General features: G+C 36.5%; 3 protein-coding genes across 4 annotated transcripts; 1 reads left to right on the top strand and 2 right to left on the bottom strand.

Annotated features, from left to right (window-relative positions):
• Nucleotides 1-533: 533 nt before the first annotated feature.
• Nucleotides 534-2,072, bottom strand: tmem205 (transmembrane protein 205). Of its 2 annotated transcripts, none has more exons than XM_059561068.1 (4): nucleotides 1,881-2,072; nucleotides 1,480-1,605; nucleotides 1,221-1,384; nucleotides 534-1,114 (listed from the first exon to the last, which is right to left on the bottom strand). In XM_059561068.1, exons 2-4 carry the CDS (start codon nucleotides 1,577-1,579, stop codon nucleotides 812-814), a joined length of 567 nt encoding a protein of 188 aa, XP_059417051.1. In that variant the 5' UTR covers nucleotides 1,580-1,605; nucleotides 1,881-2,072; the 3' UTR covers nucleotides 534-811. The 2 variants fall into 2 exon arrangements, with proteins under 2 accessions (XP_059417051.1, XP_059417058.1); XM_059561075.1 differs by having other exon boundaries at nucleotides 1,480-1,588.
• A 990-nt stretch (nucleotides 2,073-3,062) lies between these two features.
• On the top strand, nucleotides 3,063-4,837 carry elof1 (elongation factor 1). Its single transcript, XM_059561060.1, has 4 exons — nucleotides 3,063-3,216; nucleotides 3,741-3,862; nucleotides 3,973-4,043; nucleotides 4,491-4,837. Exons 2-4 carry the CDS (start codon nucleotides 3,747-3,749, stop codon nucleotides 4,553-4,555), a joined length of 252 nt encoding a protein of 83 aa, XP_059417043.1. The 5' UTR covers nucleotides 3,063-3,216; nucleotides 3,741-3,746; the 3' UTR covers nucleotides 4,556-4,837.
• A 1,350-nt stretch (nucleotides 4,838-6,187) lies between these two features.
• cnn1b (calponin 1, basic, smooth muscle, b) lies at nucleotides 6,188-12,911 on the bottom strand. Its single transcript, XM_059561055.1, has 7 exons — nucleotides 12,738-12,911; nucleotides 8,835-8,956; nucleotides 8,670-8,736; nucleotides 8,266-8,403; nucleotides 7,837-7,953; nucleotides 6,873-7,019; nucleotides 6,188-6,784 (listed from the first exon to the last, which is right to left on the bottom strand). Exons 1-7 carry the CDS (start codon nucleotides 12,795-12,797, stop codon nucleotides 6,545-6,547), a joined length of 891 nt encoding a protein of 296 aa, XP_059417038.1. The 5' UTR covers nucleotides 12,798-12,911; the 3' UTR covers nucleotides 6,188-6,544.
• Nucleotides 12,912-21,207: the final 8,296 nt, after the last annotated feature.

Raw genomic sequence — 21,207 nt, 5'->3', positions numbered from 1 at the left:
CTTCAGCAGCACCATCCTCCATGTTTAGTGATAAAAGGAAGTTTATTTTGCTGTTCAAACATCATGTTTACATAGATGAGCAAAGGTTAAGTTTGCATTGCTTTTCCATAGAGTTTAATTGCCATTTTAGTGTCATTCACTAAGAAATGTAAACAGCATTTCATGATTGACTATTTCCATAAGCCTTTCCACAAACAGCCCACAGTGGGAAAATATATGTGTTGTTCACATTGTGAAGCATTAAGGCAAACGCAGATGAGAATTATACTACATACTTCACCAACAAATTACAACACATCGTTTAAACAATCAAACAGATATATAATCACTAATGCCTGTTTAAGCAGATGGTCTGTTTATTATAAACAAAAGATTCAATGCAATTACCCACTCTGAAGCATTTTAAAGTACAGAGAAATACTGTTAACATCCATAATAATATAATTTAATTAAAAAACTCCAGCCCTAAAAATATGCGTTTTATAGATTGTCTGAGAGCGGTTCACATGTATTATTCATTACAGAAAGATTTCAAAGGAAAGTCATGGACGAATTGGGCCGAAATTGACTGAAACCTGGTCACAAATAAAACAGACTAAATTGAGATGCACTTTTAGGGACAGTGTGAATACTAACTCAACTCACTTCAGCGGTTCTGAACTTGGTTCATTTAACCTTAAAGAACACTAGAAAGTCTCGCTGTATAAAAACTAGAAGCATTATTGTTATACAAAAAATTCTGACAGAAAATGAGAACATAGACAGGATAGTTCTATAGAAACACCTATCTGACTCTCTCTCATAAACACACTCATATAGTTCCCAAATGGAGGGCCAGGTAAATGAGATTGATGGTAGTGGAGAAAAAGCCTGTAAGGTTGCAGAGGTTTGACAGACCATGGTAGCGGTAGAAGGAGGTCCTGTGCTCCTTGTATTTTGGGTCCTGTTCACGGAGTTTGGCGTATCCTTCCTTATTGGAGCTCATACCCACCTGATTCCCAAGACCGTGCTCCTTCTCGATCTCCTGCATGACCAGCATGCACTCGGTGGCAGACGGACCAAACCACTGCGCGTTCAGACCGGCCATGATCACCGCCACAAAGAACAAAATCATCTGCTCAGAAAAAGAAAAACAGAGCGTGAGAGAAGCATGAAACTAAATGAAGGTGATGAACGTTTTGCTTCAAACCATGCAGAAGGCAAGCATTTTGATGGGTCACCTGTATGCCCTCGTGCCAGTCCAGCAGTTCTCTGGGGTGGTACACAGCATATATGGCCAGATTGACTGCATTAGCACCCAGCAGACAGTAGAAATAAAATGGGAATAGCTTGCTTTGCACAAGACCGAATGTGTGCATTGATACCTGGGAAATCAGCACAAAACCTGAAAATATAAAGAGGAATTAAGAAGTATGTATATATAAATATATATGGCATGTTATATGACGATATAATTATCATAACAGTATATTAATTTACCTGCTATGAAAGACACCCACACCTGCATTCCCCAGGTGAAGGAAATCACCAGAAGGTGAAGCACTTTCACAAAGTCAGTTGGGTCTCCCTCGGTAGCCATAATTAACTTCTGAAAAGTTAATAATAATAACAATAAGTAATAAATAATTAATCAGTAAATTTAAAAATAAAAGAAAGAAAGAAGAGATCACAAAAAAATATATCTGCATCAGAATATAGATTCACAGTCTCATCTAAATGGAAAGCTCTAACGTTAATGCATAACATTTCACGGATAATAACATGCATTATGCGTGTCAGTTTAGATAAGAGTCTTGTGTATGGACCGGTGTTGATAAAATTGTCGAGAACAACACACTATTGCAAAACAGAGGAATAGTTCTTGCGTCTGAAAACCTTACCAATGATCCCGATCGTTTATGCTTTTGGATCCGCTAATATAATTTGCGTCCGTTTACTTTTTGTCCCGTTAATATGAAACGACAAAAGCACGTTTCAAGACTTCCGTGATAGCCGTTCACGCAATTTCTGTTACGCAAGCAATGTCACACTCAAGCAATTTCCTTCTCAGAGTGAATTCTTTCGGTCTATAAAAAAATGTCTCTTCATTCAGGTCTTTTTACAAACATTTAAAAAAATGGTGCTTATCTTCTGCACAAAATGTATGTTGCTTCTGTAGTTGCTCGATATCACACTGTTAGTCCCGCCCCCGTGATCAAACCACCCAATCAGACTCTATTATTCAAATGAATAGATGTATGTCATCCAATCATGATGCAAGAAGCTGCTTGTCTTTCTAATGTCCATCCAACATTGTCACTAATTAACTCTAGCAAATAAGTAATATTAATTCAGTACTACATATAGAATATCTTTTATAACACCGAATCTGTTATAAAACTCAATCTATTTAGTATTTTGTATATACTAGGATAGTATTTATTAATATTATGAATCAGTTTTTATTATTTTATATTTCAAGTTTTCATTTTAAAAATTCTAGTAAAAAATTATGTAGTTTTGCAATTTTTTTATTCGTTTTTAAAATATGTTTTAATTTAGTTTAGTCAATCTTAGTCATTTTTTTTGTACATGAACTAAAATTTAAGTTAGTTGCGAAGGAAAATGTACACAAACACGCACACATATCGAGATTTGAAAGGAATATGGTTTAGTGCTCCTCCTAACATCAAATTCATAATGCAAAATGCAGTACAAAAAAAACATTTAATACGGCGCATAATTAAAATGCAGTACATGGAAATATGTACATAAAGTTAACATAATTAATTTATTTGGTTTGCTTGTTTATGGGCGTATAATAACGATATAGACTTATTTATTTTCTTAAAACATTTAGATTATGGTTTGTTCATACCTAATTAAATGATGTGATAATATTGCAGTTCTGGTGTTTAAAGGAAGGGGTCAGAGCTGATCCTCATTTGAACCGAAGGAACTTGGGCTATTTTAAACCAAGCGTTTATAAGAGCATAAAAACGAGAATTGTTTGAAATAAAATCATGCGCACAGAACGCACACAAATGAAACGTTGTTTTCTCCCACCGCTTGAACTGAGATTTGAGCTCTGCTGTAGTTCCGGTGTTTACCGCTAGAGGGCGATCCGCTTTTAAACTGCGGGACATTTGACCGAGCGGAAGTACTTCTTCTGTTGATTCTCTGAAGGCGCTGTGTACTGGTTTTCCTCGAGAGTCGCCTCACATTAATCGCAGTTTGGTAAGATATTTGTTTTCCCAGAAAGCGTAATGTCTTTCTTAAACGTTTAAGCGCTTGTATATGTATCGTGAGTGTTTTGACCATACCGGGTTTACGCGGGTTTTCGTTGTATTTCAATTTTACTGAATGTGTCTATTTGATTTTCTGTGTCGCCTCTAAGATCTTAGAGCGCCTCTAAATATCATAATGTTAAAATGTAAATAAAAATAAACCTTAGAAACTTGCCCGCTAGCTATACACCAGTTTAAATATACATTTGTATTAGTGTATAAATCTGTGTTATTGTGGTTTCAGTTTAAAGTCAAAGTTAACGTGGTTTATTGTGTTGTTAGAAAGAATGTCCATTAATTTGAGATCGCTTTTAGATGCTAAATGTTATCACATAAAGGTCTGTGTGTTGGTGTATTATATAAAGCCTGCAGCTTCTGTTGATTGTGTATACTGGACACAAGAGCCTCCTTCAGTTAATGATTGCTTTAAAGTAGATTTCATCCACCGTTCTTTGTTCTTTTTCCTCCATGAAGCAAAAGATGGGGCGCAGAAAGTCGAAGAGAAAACCCCCTCCCAAGAAAAAGATGACCGGGAATCTGGACACCCAGTTCACCTGCCCCTTCTGTAACCACGAGAAATCATGTGACGTCAAGATGTAAGAATAACACTCCAAATAATAATATAATCAAAAATAAATAAAAAAAAGTGTTACCTTAAGATTTAACAAAACTATCTCTAATGCACAACAATTCCACTTTATTCCAGGGAACGAAGTCGAAATACGGGGATAATATCCTGTACGGTGTGTCTAGAGGAATTCCAGACACCAATTACTTGTATCCTTTTTAAAATGTGATGAATTATAGAAGTATGAGTATAATTGCATGATCTATATTATTAAATAATTAGTGCACCCCCCCCCCCTCCCCAAAAAAAAATTATATATATATATTATACACCCACACATACACATTTGCTGATAGATTACTCGCCCTTAGGCCATTCAAGATGTAGATGAGTTTGTTTCTTCATGGGAACAGATTTGTAGAAATTTAGGACTACATTACTTGCTCACTCTTCTGCAGTGAATGGGTGCCATCAGCATGAGAGTCCAAACAGCTGATAAAAACATCACAATGATCCACGGCATCAGTTAATGTGTTGTGAAACTAAAAGCTGCGTGTTCGTACGAAACAAGGCTTCTCAGTTAACATCTTCAGGAAATTTCGGGGTGAACCGTTTGTTTAATATGAAGTCGGTCTTGTCCTTAATCACTCTCTCAGATCTCTCGGAGCCGGTGGACGTGTACAGTGATTGGATAGATGCTTGTGAAGCAGCCAATCAGTAGTTCTGCTGGGTCAAATGTCACAGACGACCAAATAACACTTAAAGACTTTTGTTTGGTTTAAACTCCTGTACTGATCCGCTCTTCAGTCTTGTGTTGAAGCTGAAAGAAGGATCTAATAAAGCCACAGATGGATGTTCAGGCATCATGATTTAAAATTCAGCCTTTTCCCTTTTGTTTAGTGTTCCAGCAATTTTTTTCATTTGTTTCTTATCTTTTAGTTTGCCTCGTTTATTTTACAATTTAGGTTTTTATATGCAGTGTCAATAAAACATTTGCATATTCTCTCTTGTGGAAATCTGTCGTCTGTTTCTATCAGTGTAATCAGTTCATATGAAATGTTCGTAAAAAAAAATCAGTTTTTAACCAGAAAATAAAGAGAAGAGGTTTGAAAATAGTGATTTATTAGTTTTTCACTTGCTCAGCCTTTGTTGGTAAGCCTTATAAATAAAGACATTAGAAGCATTAATAATGCAAGAGGGACACGCTACATCTTCTGTGAGAAACAAAAGGAATACACCGCTTTATGATCTTGTGTTCAGCGGTAATGCAAAACAATGGCAAACCTTAACACACACTGATAAAGAAATGTAATGTGAAAGACTAATATCTTCAACAATTGAATTACATGATGGTGAGATCTAGTCATCTTGTCCTAAACATTTATTTTAAATAGCTAAATATATTAACTCTGCACATTAAAACTTATTTTATATGTAGACTCACAACCATCCTCAATCATGAGCAGGTCTTGCCCGTTGTATTTTTGCATAATTTTCACTTTCATAATCGAGTATTAGGTCATTTTTCTAAAAAAAATAAAATAAAAAGTGCCATTACAATTTAAGTCATGCAGTTTTGGTTCACATTTCACAGTATGATTAGGTATTGAGAAAAAAAAAAAAAAACGCTAAAAGTAGCTTGTTCTCTATTTGTCCGTCTACTGTCTGTCAATAAAAGTATAAACTGATTTTAATAAAAAAAAAAAAAAATGTAATAACTTTGGCCAGACTGCCCCAAATCCTCCCTCCAGCATCACATGATTCTTCAGAAATCATTCTAATATGATGATTTGCTGCTCAAGAAACATCTCTTACTCTTATCAGTGTTGTGTTTTTTTTCTAATAAAAAAATAATTTTTAATAAAATGAAAGACTACTATTAAAAGTAGAATACAATTTTTAAAAAACATGAATACTTTTTTCCAGAAAGGATCTGTTGAATCGATCAAAAGTATCAGTAAAGATATTTATAATGCTCCTAAAGATTTCCATTTCAAATAAATGTATCACAGTTTCCACAAAAATAGTAAGCAGCAAAAACATGATAATAAGAACCATTAATAACAATTGAGCACCAATAACAACTAAACAGCAAATCCTCATATTAGAATGATTTCTGAAGGATCATGTGACGCTGAAGCCTGGAGGAATTCAGCTTTGACATCACAGGAATAAATTACATTTTAAAATATATTCAAACACAAAACAGTTATTTTGAATTGTCATAATATTTCATAGTCTTACTGCATTTTTAATCAAATAAATGCAGCTTTGGTGAGGAAAAGATACTTCTTTTAAAAACATGAAGTCATCGAAATTATTCTGAACTAGTAGTGTATCAGCGTAGGCATCATTAATAATATCTCCAGATTTATCATCTGCATTACTTTTTCTTATAAGAAAATCGGGCCATGCAGGAGATGGGGGAATGACGCACTCAAAAAAATATCAATAAAACTGAAATAATAATAATAAAACTACATGAGTGAGAAGCATAAAAAGCATGTGTGTAAAAGACAAAGAGCCAAAGACATTCGTCCTAAGTTTGTTTTCGACGAGCGGTCAGTCACTGAAGTTCTCAGCTTTGATCGGTGACCGTGATGTCAGGAAACAGTTCAAGCTGCTCCTTCTGGTCGACATGACTTTGGATTTTAAACACAGTGCAGGTGAGTTTGGAAAAAAGCAGTGTGCTGGCAGTTGTCTGTTCATCCTAGTCAGAATACTGGTATCCATCCATCTCTGAGTCCTGGCCGTTGTTGATGTAGTCATCGGGACTGGAGCAGTACTTGCTGTCGTACACCTGACGGGGCAGACCGTACACCGTCATGCCGGTCTGGGACGCCACTTTATTGGTGCCCATCTGCAGCGAGACGGTAGAGGTGTCGCACATCTCCATGTCCAGCTTTTTATCGAAGATCTGCCGCTTGGTGCCAGGGGCCGTCATGCCGGACTGTGGAGGAGGAAAAGGGAACGGAATATGAACAGAATTAGGAATTGTAAAACATTAAGAGTGTGACTTTCTGAAAGCGTTTGGGTACCTGACTGGCTCCTTTGTTGGTGCCCATCTGCAGGCTGATTGTTGATTGGTCCAGAGGATTCTCCATACCCGTCTTTGGGTCATAGAGGTGACGCCGTGTGCCATAAGATGTCATACCCTTCTGACTGGCAAACTTATTGGTGCCCATCTGAAAACACAAATGAGAGAGGAAGAAAATAACTGTGAAGGAATGACTTGAAACAAAATAACATACATACACTACTCTTACACTATGGGTCTTTTTTGCTGTTGATCATTAATAATTAAATGTTTTTGAAAGAAGCCTCACCAGGGTTGCATTTATTTGATCAAAAATACAGTAATATTGTAAAATACTATTACAATTTCAAATAACTTTTCTATTTCAATAGGTATTAAAATATAATTCATTTCTATGATCAAAGCTGAATTGTCAGCATCATTCCTCCAGTCTTCAGTGTCACACGATCCTTCAGAAATAATAATATGATGATTTGCTGCTCAACAAACATTTATTATTATCATCAATACTGAAAAAGGTTTTCGCTGCTTAATATTTTTGTGATCCTTTTTTGCAGTATTTTTGAGGAATAGAAAAAAACTAGAAATAAATGTTTTTTTACTGTCACTTCTAATCAATTTAATGTATCCTTGCTGAATAAAAAGTATATATATATTAAAACATTTTTTTATACGTTTGTAAAGTAGTGTATTATTTTAAAAACACTAATATAGGATGTAACACAATATAATGTGTACATTAAAATAAAATATAAATAAATACAAAAAACATACATGCATATATTAAATAATAATATGCTTATTTATAACAGCTACCATTGGATTTGATTTGATTTGATTTGATTTAATAAAATCACAGTAACATCATTATAATTTTTTTTATTGAATAAGGCTTTAATTTAAACCATTATTTCATTTATTATTTATATACAATTTTTTTTTTATTATTGATGAACAATACTGACCTGCAGACCAATAACATTGCGTCCCTCCTTCAGTTTCTCAGGATCAAATTTGCGCTGTTGTTTCTCTGCATATTTCACTCCAACGTCGTATTTCGAATGGAAGCCTTTAGATTTGGCCTGCATTTCAAAATGAAGACAAATAAATCAAGACCAAACACGTGCAAGTCACTTCTTACACACTGAACACACAAAGAGAAGAGAGATTCCTTTTTTGGTGTTTACTAGATTGCCGGTTTGTGGAAAAACGACGGATCATCCAGCTCAAATACCACATGTTTTGATGTTAATCTCTCTGCTAAACACTCCCATATGAAACTCCTCTCTATGAACATTAGAGATAAAAAGTACGAATAATACAGAAGTTCTTAATCTTCAGTCTTGACTTAGCCTTTATCAGTTCTGTATTAAAATGCATAATGAGTGACTCACCATCCCAGCCAGTGTAATAAGTGTGCTCTGGACCTGAGTGTGGTTGACGTTCTCAAACAGGTCGTTGGCCTCAAATATATCATGTGGCTTCAGTCCATACTCTTGAATGGCTCGGACGAAATTACCAATATTTTCCAGCTGCAACAAACAAGGCCAACCCAAGAATAAAGTGACATGCTCTGTGATTTGTCAGAATCTGAAAGTACGCACAACTGATTCCAAATGCACCAGAAACCCTGTTTATGTCTGGAACAGGAGACACAAGCATTCTAATTTGCAAAGAACTTGTAAATGTGTAAACTGCATGTAACCTTTGAATACAGAAACCAAAAAATGTCCCTGATTTCTGTCTCATCCCACAATAAGCCCCCAGATAAACATGAGAATGTGATATTCTTGCTCACCTGATGCCAGTTTTGAGGAGAATTGTTGATCTTTTTTACAGAACCGGGCTGAAGAGTGTTGATGAGCCTGCTCATGGATAATAAACATGAAGGAATGAGTGATTGATCTGTTATATTAAAGTCTTTGAACGTCATGGCTGTTGAGTGAATGAGGGAATCGCTCACTCGCAGAGTGTAACTCCGTCTTTCAGTCCCTCCATGAAGTTCTCGGGAAGTCTGCGGCCTGTGACCTCATTGATCCACATTCTTAGCTCCTCCTCCTTTTGTGGGTCATATTTGTGGGCCAGCTGGAGGTCAAAGGTCAGAACGTTACTAAACACGTCTGCCTTTCGGAATGCATATAGAATACTTTTTAAAGAATGATTACACATACAGCTTTTAATTCATGAATTGCACTGTAAGACTAGTTCAGTTAAAAAAAATAACAGTAAAAAAAATAAACACTTTTAAAAAATATTAAATAATACACTTTTACTCACACATACACATACCGTTTAGGGTCAATACATTTTTTTCATTTTTTGAAATAAGTCTCTTAGGCCCAACGAGGCTGCATTTATTTAAAAAAGAGAAAATAAACCTGTAATATTATAAAATACTATTACAATTTCAAATAACTGTTTTCTATTTTAATATATTTTAAAATTCCATTTATTTCTGTGATTTGCAGCTGTATTTTCAGCATCATTCCTCCAGTCTTCAGTGTCACATGATCCTTCAGAAATCATTCTAATATGAGGATTTAATGCTCAAAAATAATTTCTGATTCAGTCTTGAAAATACTTTTGAAGCTTAATAATTTGCATGTTTTCTTTCAAAAGAAAAAACAAATTCATATTGACTCCAAACTTTTGTATGGTAGTTAATACAGTATAAATTTTAAAATAATATCTCAATATTGATAAAAAAAGAATGACAAGACATTTTCTTGATGAAAACCATCATTTTCTAGCATGTTTCTTCCAAATAAACTCCACAACTTAATTTATAATGTTTCTGTTGGTCTGAGTTCATCAGATGGATTTCTAAAAAATAAATCATTATGGCTGTAGCTGACTGAGCTGTAAAGAAAAGAAAAGAAAAGAAAAGAAGTGAAATAATAAATTCTAGGGACATTCCTGCATGCAAAAACTTGTATTGTCTCCTTTATTGTATTGCAGCGTTGACAAGATATGTACTCTCAACAGCAATACAATCGATCTCAGTATTTCTAATAAAGGAAGAACAAGACAGAAAAAAGGATGAGAGAGAGAGAGCTGGTTCTCCCAAGTTTGGTGCGCTGGTGTGGAAGCCAAACAAACGCTGTAACTTTAAATCAGTGTTATAGCTGGTCTTTTCTCTCTTTCGGTCCTCCATGTCACTTCTCCACCCACAGCTGCGAGTCTCATTCTGACTTTTAGCTCCTCATTATCCTTTCTTCTCGCTCCTGTCTGCTCGTGTGAAGTGACATACTTAGCACACGCTAAACGTGTTTGATAAAAGAACACCAAGACCGATAGCACTCATAACCTTCCAAGGAATTCTGCTCGGAGCTTGATTTATTGTTTTTCTCTCATTCTGGACATCTGGAACAGACCTCAGTCTAACTCTATAGAGGCCGGGCCAAGACTGGGGTTTTTATAAAGGCAGGAATTCTGTCACAGACTGCCCGGATAACATTCCTTCATACCCTTGGTTACACTAGAAATACCTGCATGTTGTACATTGACATTTATTTTTAGCAGTTATGTTGTATATGATTCCTAACTTCTAAAAATAAAAACATCTATGATTCCATGAAGAACCTTTAACATCCGTGGAATCCTTTTGTTACATAAATGAAGAAGATTCTTTGGATAATTAAAATATTCCTCACACTAAGAAAAAATAAAATTCTTTTAAGAACTGTTCACTTCAATGAGAAGTTATTTTGGGAAGTTACTTCGATGCATTATTGCAGAAATAGCCTTTTGCAAGCTTTATTTTTAAGAGGGTAAGAGATCTTTCATTGGTGCATAATGAAGGATAAAAATACTTTTTTAAAGAACAGGTCATAGTCCAAGTATCAGCACTGGCTGAAATGACCAATCACCCCAGCTTACAAAAATATACCCTGCACTCTTAAAAATACAGATTCTACATTTGTATTATTATAATTTGGCATTGATGCCATAGAAGAATCATCTTTCTTAGTCTGAGAAACTTTTAAAATATCAATGGTTCCATCAAGAATCTATTCATTGGACAAAAAAGTTCTTTGTAGCGGAAAGAAAATTAGTTAGATTATTAAAATCCTCTTCACACTAATAAAATAAAATGGTTCTGTTGATTGAAAGGCTTTTGGGAAGCCAAAATGATTATTCTATTGAACTATGAAACTTTTTTTTTAAACCCTCCTGGAAGTTTTATTTTTCCCCTTATAAAGAACCTTTTATGTAATGGAATGCTTTACGAGGATGTTAAAGGTTCTTCATCATGGAACCGCAGCGGCTCTGGTGAAGTTATTCGATGTTATTTATCTTTGTGTTACGTTAGTTTTTTCTGAATGTTCTCTTAAAGTTCAAATCAAAACATTTTTTTTTTTTTGACTTTAAGACAACATTAAGTGGAATGTCATATTTTTTATATTCTGCAGACATCATGGGAATATAACTTCTCTAAACCATCTTAGATGAACTTCCAACAAAACAAATTCCATAAATAATGTTTTTTGTGCTAACATTTTAAGAGCATTATAGAAGACCAGATAACTTTGTTTGTTCATAACATTAAGAGAGCCTTCCCCCAAAAACACTTTTGTGATTGTTCCCTGTTGGCTATAATAAAGTTGATCTTCCAGCATCAGGGTGGGATGTCCGACAATGCTCCTCCTTATTCTAAACTGTTTACAACATGCTCCTCTTCTCAGACATTGTGAGTGAACAGAACTCTTCCTTATATGGGGACCGAAAACCACATACCTAGTGCTCAGGACTGACAATAATACCAAAGACATACATAATCCACAGCGTGACACATGTGCACATGAGAACACAGATGTGTGTGGTGCTCAGGAGGCAGGATATCAATCACAACTCAAGGCAAAAAGCCCAAATCTGAGGTATTTTTAATAGTGGATCAGATTATGATGGGAGTAGATGTGGCAAGAGGTTGACAGAGGAATCAGTAAAATAATGTCAAGGACAAAACTGTGACTGAGGGATGACATCACAAGCAAAGCTATCAAATATTTCAATTTGATTGACATGGCTTTTGCCATTTCAACTTCAACAAAACAATGTGCAAATTGTACTAAATTCAATTAAACATCAATCTGCACATTCATTCGTTACACTTTATAATTAGAAATGAGTGCTAGTTGTCAACAATATTTGATAAAGTTCTGGAAAGTTGTTAAAGTATAGCCAGAAGCTGTGGCAAGTTTAGGGTTATCCATTCATATTTTTATCTTGTTTATGGTTGTCACTACATATGACACTTTATTTTTGCACGTTATTGATGAAATGTAAATTATTTAACGGTAACGTTACCAGTCGACCGTGTTTAACTTGAAAAATAAGTCTTTTCTGATCGCGGTGCGAATTATAGCGTGTTTTCGGCATCTCCAGCACAGTTAGCTAAACATTCACATCTTAAAGGCGTTTAAAACAAAACAATAATCATATTTGTGCAATGTAAACCTTTAATAAGGTGAAAATAACCGTGGGCCTTACGTTACATGTTTACCGTCTGATAGTAATCCAAACAGAACGATGGGGGTTTAGTTGCTATGGAAACGTTCTTTATAAACACGCACGTACTTGTACTACTCTTAATTTATTTGTATTTTTAATTAATTAACTTTTTTTTTATTCAGTTTGAAATATTACACTTTTAAGACCTGTTTTCCTTCTTGCCATTTTGTTTTTGCTTACTGGTGCAGACTTTAATAAGTTGGTTTGGATCCCCATTAACACCCTGTTTTTGACATGTTGTGAAACAGTTTAAAAAATGATACACATTCCTGGTATAGGCTTTATCACAGAATAAATGCTACCGTGGACGTGTTAACGTCATCTTTGACAGCTGTCAATCAAAGCAGACGCCTACCTTACTCTTGACCTCCGCAGACAGTCCGAAAGCGGGTCCGCTCTTGAATTGCGTGGTCATTGCGCCTTTCCACAGACTCAGACGCGAGGATGGCGATGTGACGTTAGAACTGGAGGCTCCAGTGCAACTGTCCGATCATGTGGGAAGGCTTGGGCCACATCTTCTTTTCCACAATCTTTTTTAAACTCTTCCCATCTGTGCGTGCGCGGAGCGAGCGCTGATTGGCCGGGGCCGACGTCCAACGGCGACGTCACGCCGCTCCGCTGCAATGATGTCACCGGCATGGCATTAAACGCGTCCCATGTCACTTTTTCCACTTTGAAGTGAATTAGGGATGCCTCTGATTTGTCTAGTTCAGGGAATCTCAGCTGGTTTTTTTTGGATTTCACAGTGGACATCAAGTCCAAATATGTCTACAATACAAAAATACACTTCAAATCAAACCGTGAAAAAGATTTATATTACCATTAACTAATTATTCTTTCTTGTCATCTATGCATTCATCCATCCATCCCTGAAAGTAATGCATATTTCCATCACATTTCAAAGCGTTCATTGTGTTTGAAATAGAGATTTATCATTGCGATGGAGATTGTATTTTAAACATTTTGGAATAAAATCAGTATCTTATTTGACTTGATATGATTAATTCCATATTGTATGAGTCCTAAATACATAAATACAATAATTAATATTTACACAATTTTTGCATAATTTGACTAAACTACAGTTTCACATGGGGATTGCCATTACAGTTTTTCTCGATTGGTTTGGCTCATTTCTTGAAACCGAGATGACATTCTCAAAATAACATGGGCAAATCTCCAAACCACCTTGCAATTGTTCACAACAGAATGTCATTTTTCATTGGTTTTATCAAATTGCAAATGCTTTAGTACATGTCTCAAGTGACTCTGTGCTTTTTTTCAAATGATTATGTACAAGTAGCTACAGTTAGCACAATGAGCCCACATTTAGCACATTTTCCAAATAAATAGATCTTGCTGATCTAAACTGATTAGTTGATTTTTCAGTGAAATGGTTACTCTCTCCAAAACATATCAGCATGGTTTCATTGTGTAAGTCATCATATGCACAATTGTCTGTTCAACTGTCAAAATTAGTCAAAGATATAATACCATGAAAGAATTTCTTGGAACATTTGATAAATTTATGACAGTACTTGACAATCAATCAGGTGAAATTAGAACTAACGAAGGAGCAGTTTCCCACATCTCAGATGACCAAGCAAACAGTTTGTTTAGTTACCTGACAGGTGTTGTCTATGATTATGACTGCTGCCAAAAGTATATAGACAGAGCTTGGCCCGGGGCCAGTTTCATTTGCAGTGTGAACATGGAAGCACCTCGCCAAGTACAACAGCAACTTCCTGCTCGAGGAAGAGGAGGAAGAAGAGGAAGAGGAGGAGTGAGAATGCGTGGAGGAATAGGGGGAAGAGGCCGAGGAGCACGGAGGCACCATGATGTCCCAGATGAAATCCGGGCCACCCTTATTGACCACGTTATAAACCATCGCCTCACAATGGCAGAGGCAGGTCGCCGAGTGCAGCCTAATGTGCCTCGGTCTACAGTCTCCTCCATCATCCAAACCTTTCGCAGGGAAAACAGGTACAGAACTATTCTATTGAACTATTCAGTGTTGGTGTGTGTGTAGACCTAGAGTACTGTAATATCTTCATGTGATGTTATATGATACTATAAAAATGACAAAGAAAAAAAAATGGAGAAAATACTGTGAATAGTATTCCAGTCACTGTGCAGTGCATCACACTTTTAGTACCATAAAACAGCAGTACAATTACATTGGTAACTCATTTTGTAACAAATTTACAGTGTTGACCTTTGACTTGTATGTCTAGGATTGGACGACAGCCTCAAGTGGGTGGCAGAAGAAAACTTCTAAATGAACAACAAGAACGAGAAATATGCAACATGGTCATTGCAAATAATGCCATCACACTGAGACCGATTCGTAATGCAATCCTTCTAGACAATGTAATGTTCCAAAATATAAACTCTATCAGCATCTCCACAATAGACCGGGTATTGAAGAAACATCAGATGACCATGAAACAGATTTACAGGGTACCATTTGAGAGAAACTCTGACAGAGTGAAAGAGCTGCGGTACCAGTATGTGCATGTAAGTCAACTACTGGTTGTCTATCATTGTAACACTATTACAGTAAGACATGGTTACCACTTTTTTTTGTTTTGCTTTATCCTTTTTACCTTCAGAATGCAGCTTTGTGTGACTAGAGCATTTTGCCTAGAAATTGTCTTCAGTTTTTCACTCCCTCTTTTTACAGTACTTTAGATCCTCCCTGCAGTATCTGTCTCTACTTGACTGATTAGATTTATTTTTATTCTATTGTAGAGAATAATGGCATTAGAAGGCAACCAAACCTCTCACATCCTAGTGTTCGTTGATGAAGCTGGCTTCAACCTGGCCAAAGGTCGAAGGCGTGGCCATAACATCATTGGCCACCGAGCCACTGTGGATGTCCCAAGCCAGCGAGGAGCAAATATAACAATGTGTGCCGCTATATCAGAAAGAGGTGTGGCCACACACATTCCCAGTTTAGGGCCCTACAATACACAAAAGCTCCTCAATTTTTTGGACCACCTTTATACTGATCTGATCCTGGAAAATGAGAGAGGTGAAGAAGGACCTCAGCTACCACATTATGTCATTGTGTGGGATAATGTGAACTTCCACCGTGGCCCACGCATCAGAACCTGGTTCACCACCCATCCCCGGATGCTAATGGAGTTTCTTCCACCTTACTCTCCTTTCCTAAATCCAATTGAGGAGTTTTTTTCAGCTTGGAGGTGGAGGGTGTATGAGCATCAGGTTCAAGACCAGAGGGCCCTGCTGCATGCAATGGATGCTGCATGTGAGGACATCACAGGGGATCAATGTAGGGGATGGTTGAGACATTCACGCCGTTTCTTCCCTCGCTGCATCGCAAGAGAAAATATCCGTTGCGATGTGGATGAGAATTTATGGCCTAACAGAGAGCAGCGCGTCGATGGCCAGGAGGATGGTGGCCAGGAAAGAGAGGGTGACAATGGCGACCACTGAAAATATTACTGTACTATAGTTCTGAAACTTTATTTACAGTATGGTAGGCTAGAGTTTTTTTTTGTTTGTTTGTGTTTATAACTGTTCACATTTACAGAATCCTGTATATGTTTTCTTTTCACAGTATGTTCTCTAATGTTAACATTTCTTTGTACGAATAAAAATGTTTACAGTTTCCTTGAGTATGAGTGGTTTATTGGAGGCTGATTTTACTGTAAAATCTTTTAGTTTTATTCATAGTGGTATTCTGTTGCTAGACCTGTGCCTCAGTGACAAAACGTCTAAGCATTTTGACTTGCAGTGCTTAAACAATGCCAAAGGTATAATGCATTTTGGGGGCATTGACTATTTATATGAGAAGGATATTTAGTTTTGACACATGGATAAACTGTTTTGGGAGAGATATGAGCTTTTGCAGGGGATCCATGGTGTTGTGCTAAACCATCCAGGTTATTTTGACAAAAGCACTAAATGAATGCACATGTGCCAAGGCAATTGAGAAGGATCTGTGCTATTTTGACTGTACTGACCTTTTATATGGGAAAGGAATCTGCTTTTGAAGCATGGAAGAAGAGTTTGGGGAAAGATATTTGATTTTGCTAGTGAGCTATAATGTTGAGCAGAACTGTAAGACTGTTTGGCCAAATGACCTTATGGTTTTGAGAATGTCATCTCGGTTTCAAGAAATGAGCCAAACCAATCGAGAAAAACTGTAAAAAAATCCAAATAGACAGATCACATTGTGGATAGATCAACATCTATATATAGATCTATATCTAGACAGATAGACAGATAGACAGACAGATAGACAGACAGATAGACAGACAGATAGACAGATAGACAGATAGACAGATAGATAGATAGATAGATAGATAGATAGATAGATAGATAGATAGATAGATAGATAGATAGATAGATAGATAGATAGATAGATAGATTTTACAGAGGAAAGCACATAGTAGCACAAGATACAGAAAGACAACAGCGTATAAATGGATCTGGCTATGAAACAAAGAGCAGGGAAGAGGGGAAAAATAAGATAAAAGTAACAATATTAACAATAAAATTAAAATTAAAAAGAAAAAGATGGTGAAGAATTAGGGAGAGTTGAAAGAACAGGAAAACGCAGCAATTTGTTAGTGTCTCTGTGTTATGCCTTGATGCAGATGAGCTGATTTTCCTTTTCATTCCAGTGTGTTATTCTGATACAGATGACAAGCTGTAGGAATGTGGGGCCCGGAGTGTGTCGTCCAGTCAGAGACATCCGCTGCTAAAACATCCCGATCCTTCAGCAGGACTATGAGGTCACCATAAGATCGCACATAGGAACGAAACTTAGACAGAATGATGTCATGATTCCAATTAAATAAGTGATTTTCAACACCAATGTTATTTGATCACACACTCATTCACAGTTGTTGGGTTTCATAGGTTAGTTTGGATGTACTTGTAATAGTGCATCCATGAGAGGGAAAATTTGACAGATACTCTCAATCAAAACGACTGAAGCACAGCCTTGGATCTAAAATGCTTCATAACAAACCACAGTAAAAATGTCACATAAAGCAGTGGTTATGAAAGTGCTGATATGAAAGGACAGCGTCTGAATGATTGTGCTAACATTTACAAAGGTGCTCTTTATCCAGCACTGTAACCCACAGCTCTTCTGACCACAGACTCACAAACTCCTGCAAACGGTGAGAAATATGGCTAATTAAGGTAAGATAAAGATAAATAAGATAAGTGAAAGTGTTGAAATGAAAGATCAGTGGGAAGTTGAATTAAACTGATTAAAATATAGATTATAATAAAGGACACAATGATCATGTCATGATCATTGTTTTATTAGACGCAAAATAAATAAATAAATAAATAAATACAGAAATCTATAAGAAAATACATCTGTCCATCCATCCATTTATATATAATAAAATCCATCCATCAGCTATCATCACTGCAATATTCTCAGTAAATATAAAATATTAAGTTTTGACTTCTTAATTCGATAAACACATTTAAGAACCATTTTCAAAATTGTTAATAATATTGTTCCACCATCAATGAAAAAAATCACGAATCACGAAAACGAACCGAACATCCCGCTCCACTGCTCACAGAAATTGTGCTATCCTGAAGAGATCCTCTGCCTTTGCACAGACAGCCTTCTCATATAAAACCATTAAACAATGGAATCAGCTCCCAGACAGTCTAAAGTTGTCTGTAGATCTGAAATACATCCTCGATAACCAGCTGTGTCAGCATCAGCACACTTAAAGTTTACAAATGTAATATTGAAGTAAATGTTTTTGACTATGTTGTATATATTTTAGGCTTTGATGGTTTTATGATTAGCTTTTCATTTAAACATCTGATTAGTTTTAAATTATCATTGTTTAACTAATATTGCATGTATTTGTTAGTGCTACTGACAGTTATTTGTAATGTAATGTTTAATATTGTGTGCACCTGCCCGGGACTGCAGATGGAAATTAGCATTTGCTAACTCTGGTACAAAACATCTTTTCATAAGATTAATGCATTTTGTACATTGTCCCTGACAAACTAATTAAATAAATAAATAAAATCAGTCCATCCATCTATAATAGTCCATCCATCCATCCAAAATAAAATCCATCCATCTATAATAAGTGTATCCATTCCTCCTCCATCTATCATCCATCTATAATAGTCCATCCAACTATAATAAAGTCCATCCATCCATCTATAATAAAATCCATAAATTCCTCATCTATCTATTCATAATAAAGTCCATCCATCATCCATCAATGTATAATAAAGTCCATCCATCCATCATCTATCAATCCATCCATCTATAAAAAAGTTCATCCATCCATCCATCCATAATAAAATCCATCCATCTATTATAAAGTGCATGCATTCCTCATCCATCTATCCTTCCATCTATAATAAAGTCCATCCATCCATCCATTCCTCATCCATCCATCCATCCATCCATTCATTCCTCATCCATTCCTCATCCATCCATCCATCCATCTGTAATAAAGTCCATCTATCTATAATAAAGTCCATTCCTTCTCCATCCATCCATCCATCCATCCATCTATAATAAAGTCCATCCATCCATCCATCCATCCATCCATCCATCCATCCATCTGTAATAAAGTCCATCTATCTATAATAAAGTCCATTCCTTCTCCATCCATCCATCCATCCATCCATCCATCCATCTATAATAAAGTCCATCCATTCATCCATAATAAAATCCATCAATTTCATCTATCCATCCATCCATAATAAAATCCATTCATCCATCCATCCGTAATAAAAATCCATTCATCCATCCATCATAAATGTTAATAGAAATAGAGGTAATAGAAAAAGACACATTTTACAAAATACAAAATTTATAAGAAAAAGAAAATATTTTTGTCAAGTCATGCCTGACACGGTTGCATTTATTGATGATCTCATTATGTTTGATTTATGTCATTATTGAAACATATCAAAACTATTTTTTCCACATCTGTAGATCCTCAAAAACTATGTTTCCACAAAGGGACAGTCTGGAGAATGAATGGATGATGTCATTTGTCTCTCTGTCGATCATCAGGGTTTTAAGAGTGTAACACACCTCTAAAAGCGGATCTGTGATGCTCACATACAGTAGCCGAGTCCCTGTCAGGGAGTCTGTCGGAGCACAGCCTGATCCAACGCTCTTGTAAACATTCTAGGGGTTGAAAAAGAGCAGGGGAGGAATTTGGATGCTTTATTTGGTCATGACTGAAGCAGACTATCACCCTGCTATGAGGGTCAAGACAAAGAGGTGCTCATGCTGCACAGCTCTGACATTCACAACCTCATGAGAGGACTTCACATTTAGCTGGATTTCACCAAGCACACGATAGATGAGTCCAAAACACTTCCATAGCTATATATCTGAATACATGATTCTGTAATGCTGGTGTCATATCCCTTTTTAGATGCTGTGGATATCTGTTCTGTGTTAACGGGTTGTTTTTGTCACCCTTCATCCATAATAAATTACCCAATGAAGATGTCAGTGTAAGGTGTTAATTGGTCACTGCTCTGTCAAACAAATTTAGCAAAGATAAGCAAATAAAACACACAAATAAAAAAGTTCTGGCAAAAGAGTTGCTAAGATGTTCTGGTGTTTACTGAAACATTGCTAAACGTTTTGCTAAGTCATCAGGTTTCCAAAGAAATTGGGCTATATTTACATGGCTTGCATATATTTACTGGCTCCTAGTAGGGGGTTGCTAGAGGGTTTCTAACGTGTTCTGTTGGTTGCTAAGGTGTGGCTGGGCAGTTGCTAGAGTGTTTCTAACGTGTTCTGGTGGTTGCTAAGGTGTTGCAGGGCAGTTGTCAAAAGGTTTCTAACGTGTTCTGGTGGTTGCTAAGGTGTTGCTGGTCAGTTGCTAGAGGGTTTCTAACGTGTTCTGGTGGTTGCTAAGGTGTTGCTGGGCAGTTGCCAGAGGGTTTCTAACGTGTTCTGGTGGTTGCTAAGCTGTTGCTGGGCAGTTTCCAGAGTGATTCTAACGTGTTCAGGTGGTTGCTAAGGTGTTGCTGGTCAGTTGCTAGAGGGTTTCTAACATGTAGTGGTGGTTGCTAAGGTGTTGCTGGGCAGTTGCTAGAGGAATTTCTGAAGTGTTCTGTGGTTACTAAGGTGCTGCTAGGCAGTTGTTAGAGGAATTTCTGAAGTGTTCTGTGGTTACTAAGGTGTTGCTAGGCAGTTGCTAGAGGAATTTCTGAAGTGTTCTGTGGTTACTAAGGTGTTGCTAGGCAGTTGCTAAAGGAATTTCTGAAGTGTTCTGTGGTTACTAAGGTGTTGCTAGGCAGTTGCTAAAGGAATTTCTGAAGTGTTCTGTGGTTACTAAGGTGTTGCTAGGCAGTTGCTAGAGGAATTTCTGAAGTGTTCTGTGGTTACTAAGGTGTTGCTAGGCAGTTGCTAGAGGAATTTCTGAAGTGTTCTGTGGTTACTAAGGGGTTGCTAGGCAGTTGCTAGAGGAATTTCTGAAGTGTTCTGTGGTTACTAAGGTGCTGCTAGGCAGTTGTTAGAGGAATTTCTGAAGTGTTCTGTGGTTACTAAGGTGTTGCTAGGCAGTTGCTAGAGGAATTCCTGAAGTGTTCTGTGGTTACTAAGGGGTTGCTAGGCAGTTGCTAGAGGAATTTCTGAAGTGTTCTGTGGTTACTAAGGGGTTGCTAGGCAGTTGCTAGAGGAATTTCTGAAGTGTTCTGTGGTTATTAAGGGTTTTGTCAGGCAGTTGCTAGAGGAATTCTGTAATCTTTGCTTAGAAATTTTGAAAAAACTCTAACCCACGTGGTAACAGTTACCCCAGAAGGAAAAATGAACAGCTGACAAAACT

This window comes from Carassius carassius, chromosome 1, assembly GCF_963082965.1.
Source record: "Carassius carassius chromosome 1, fCarCar2.1, whole genome shotgun sequence".
NCBI classification, from domain to species: Eukaryota; Metazoa; Chordata; class Actinopteri; order Cypriniformes; family Cyprinidae; genus Carassius; species Carassius carassius.
Note: the sequence above shows the minus strand (reverse complement) of the source record. Positions and strands in the feature narration are given on the sequence as shown.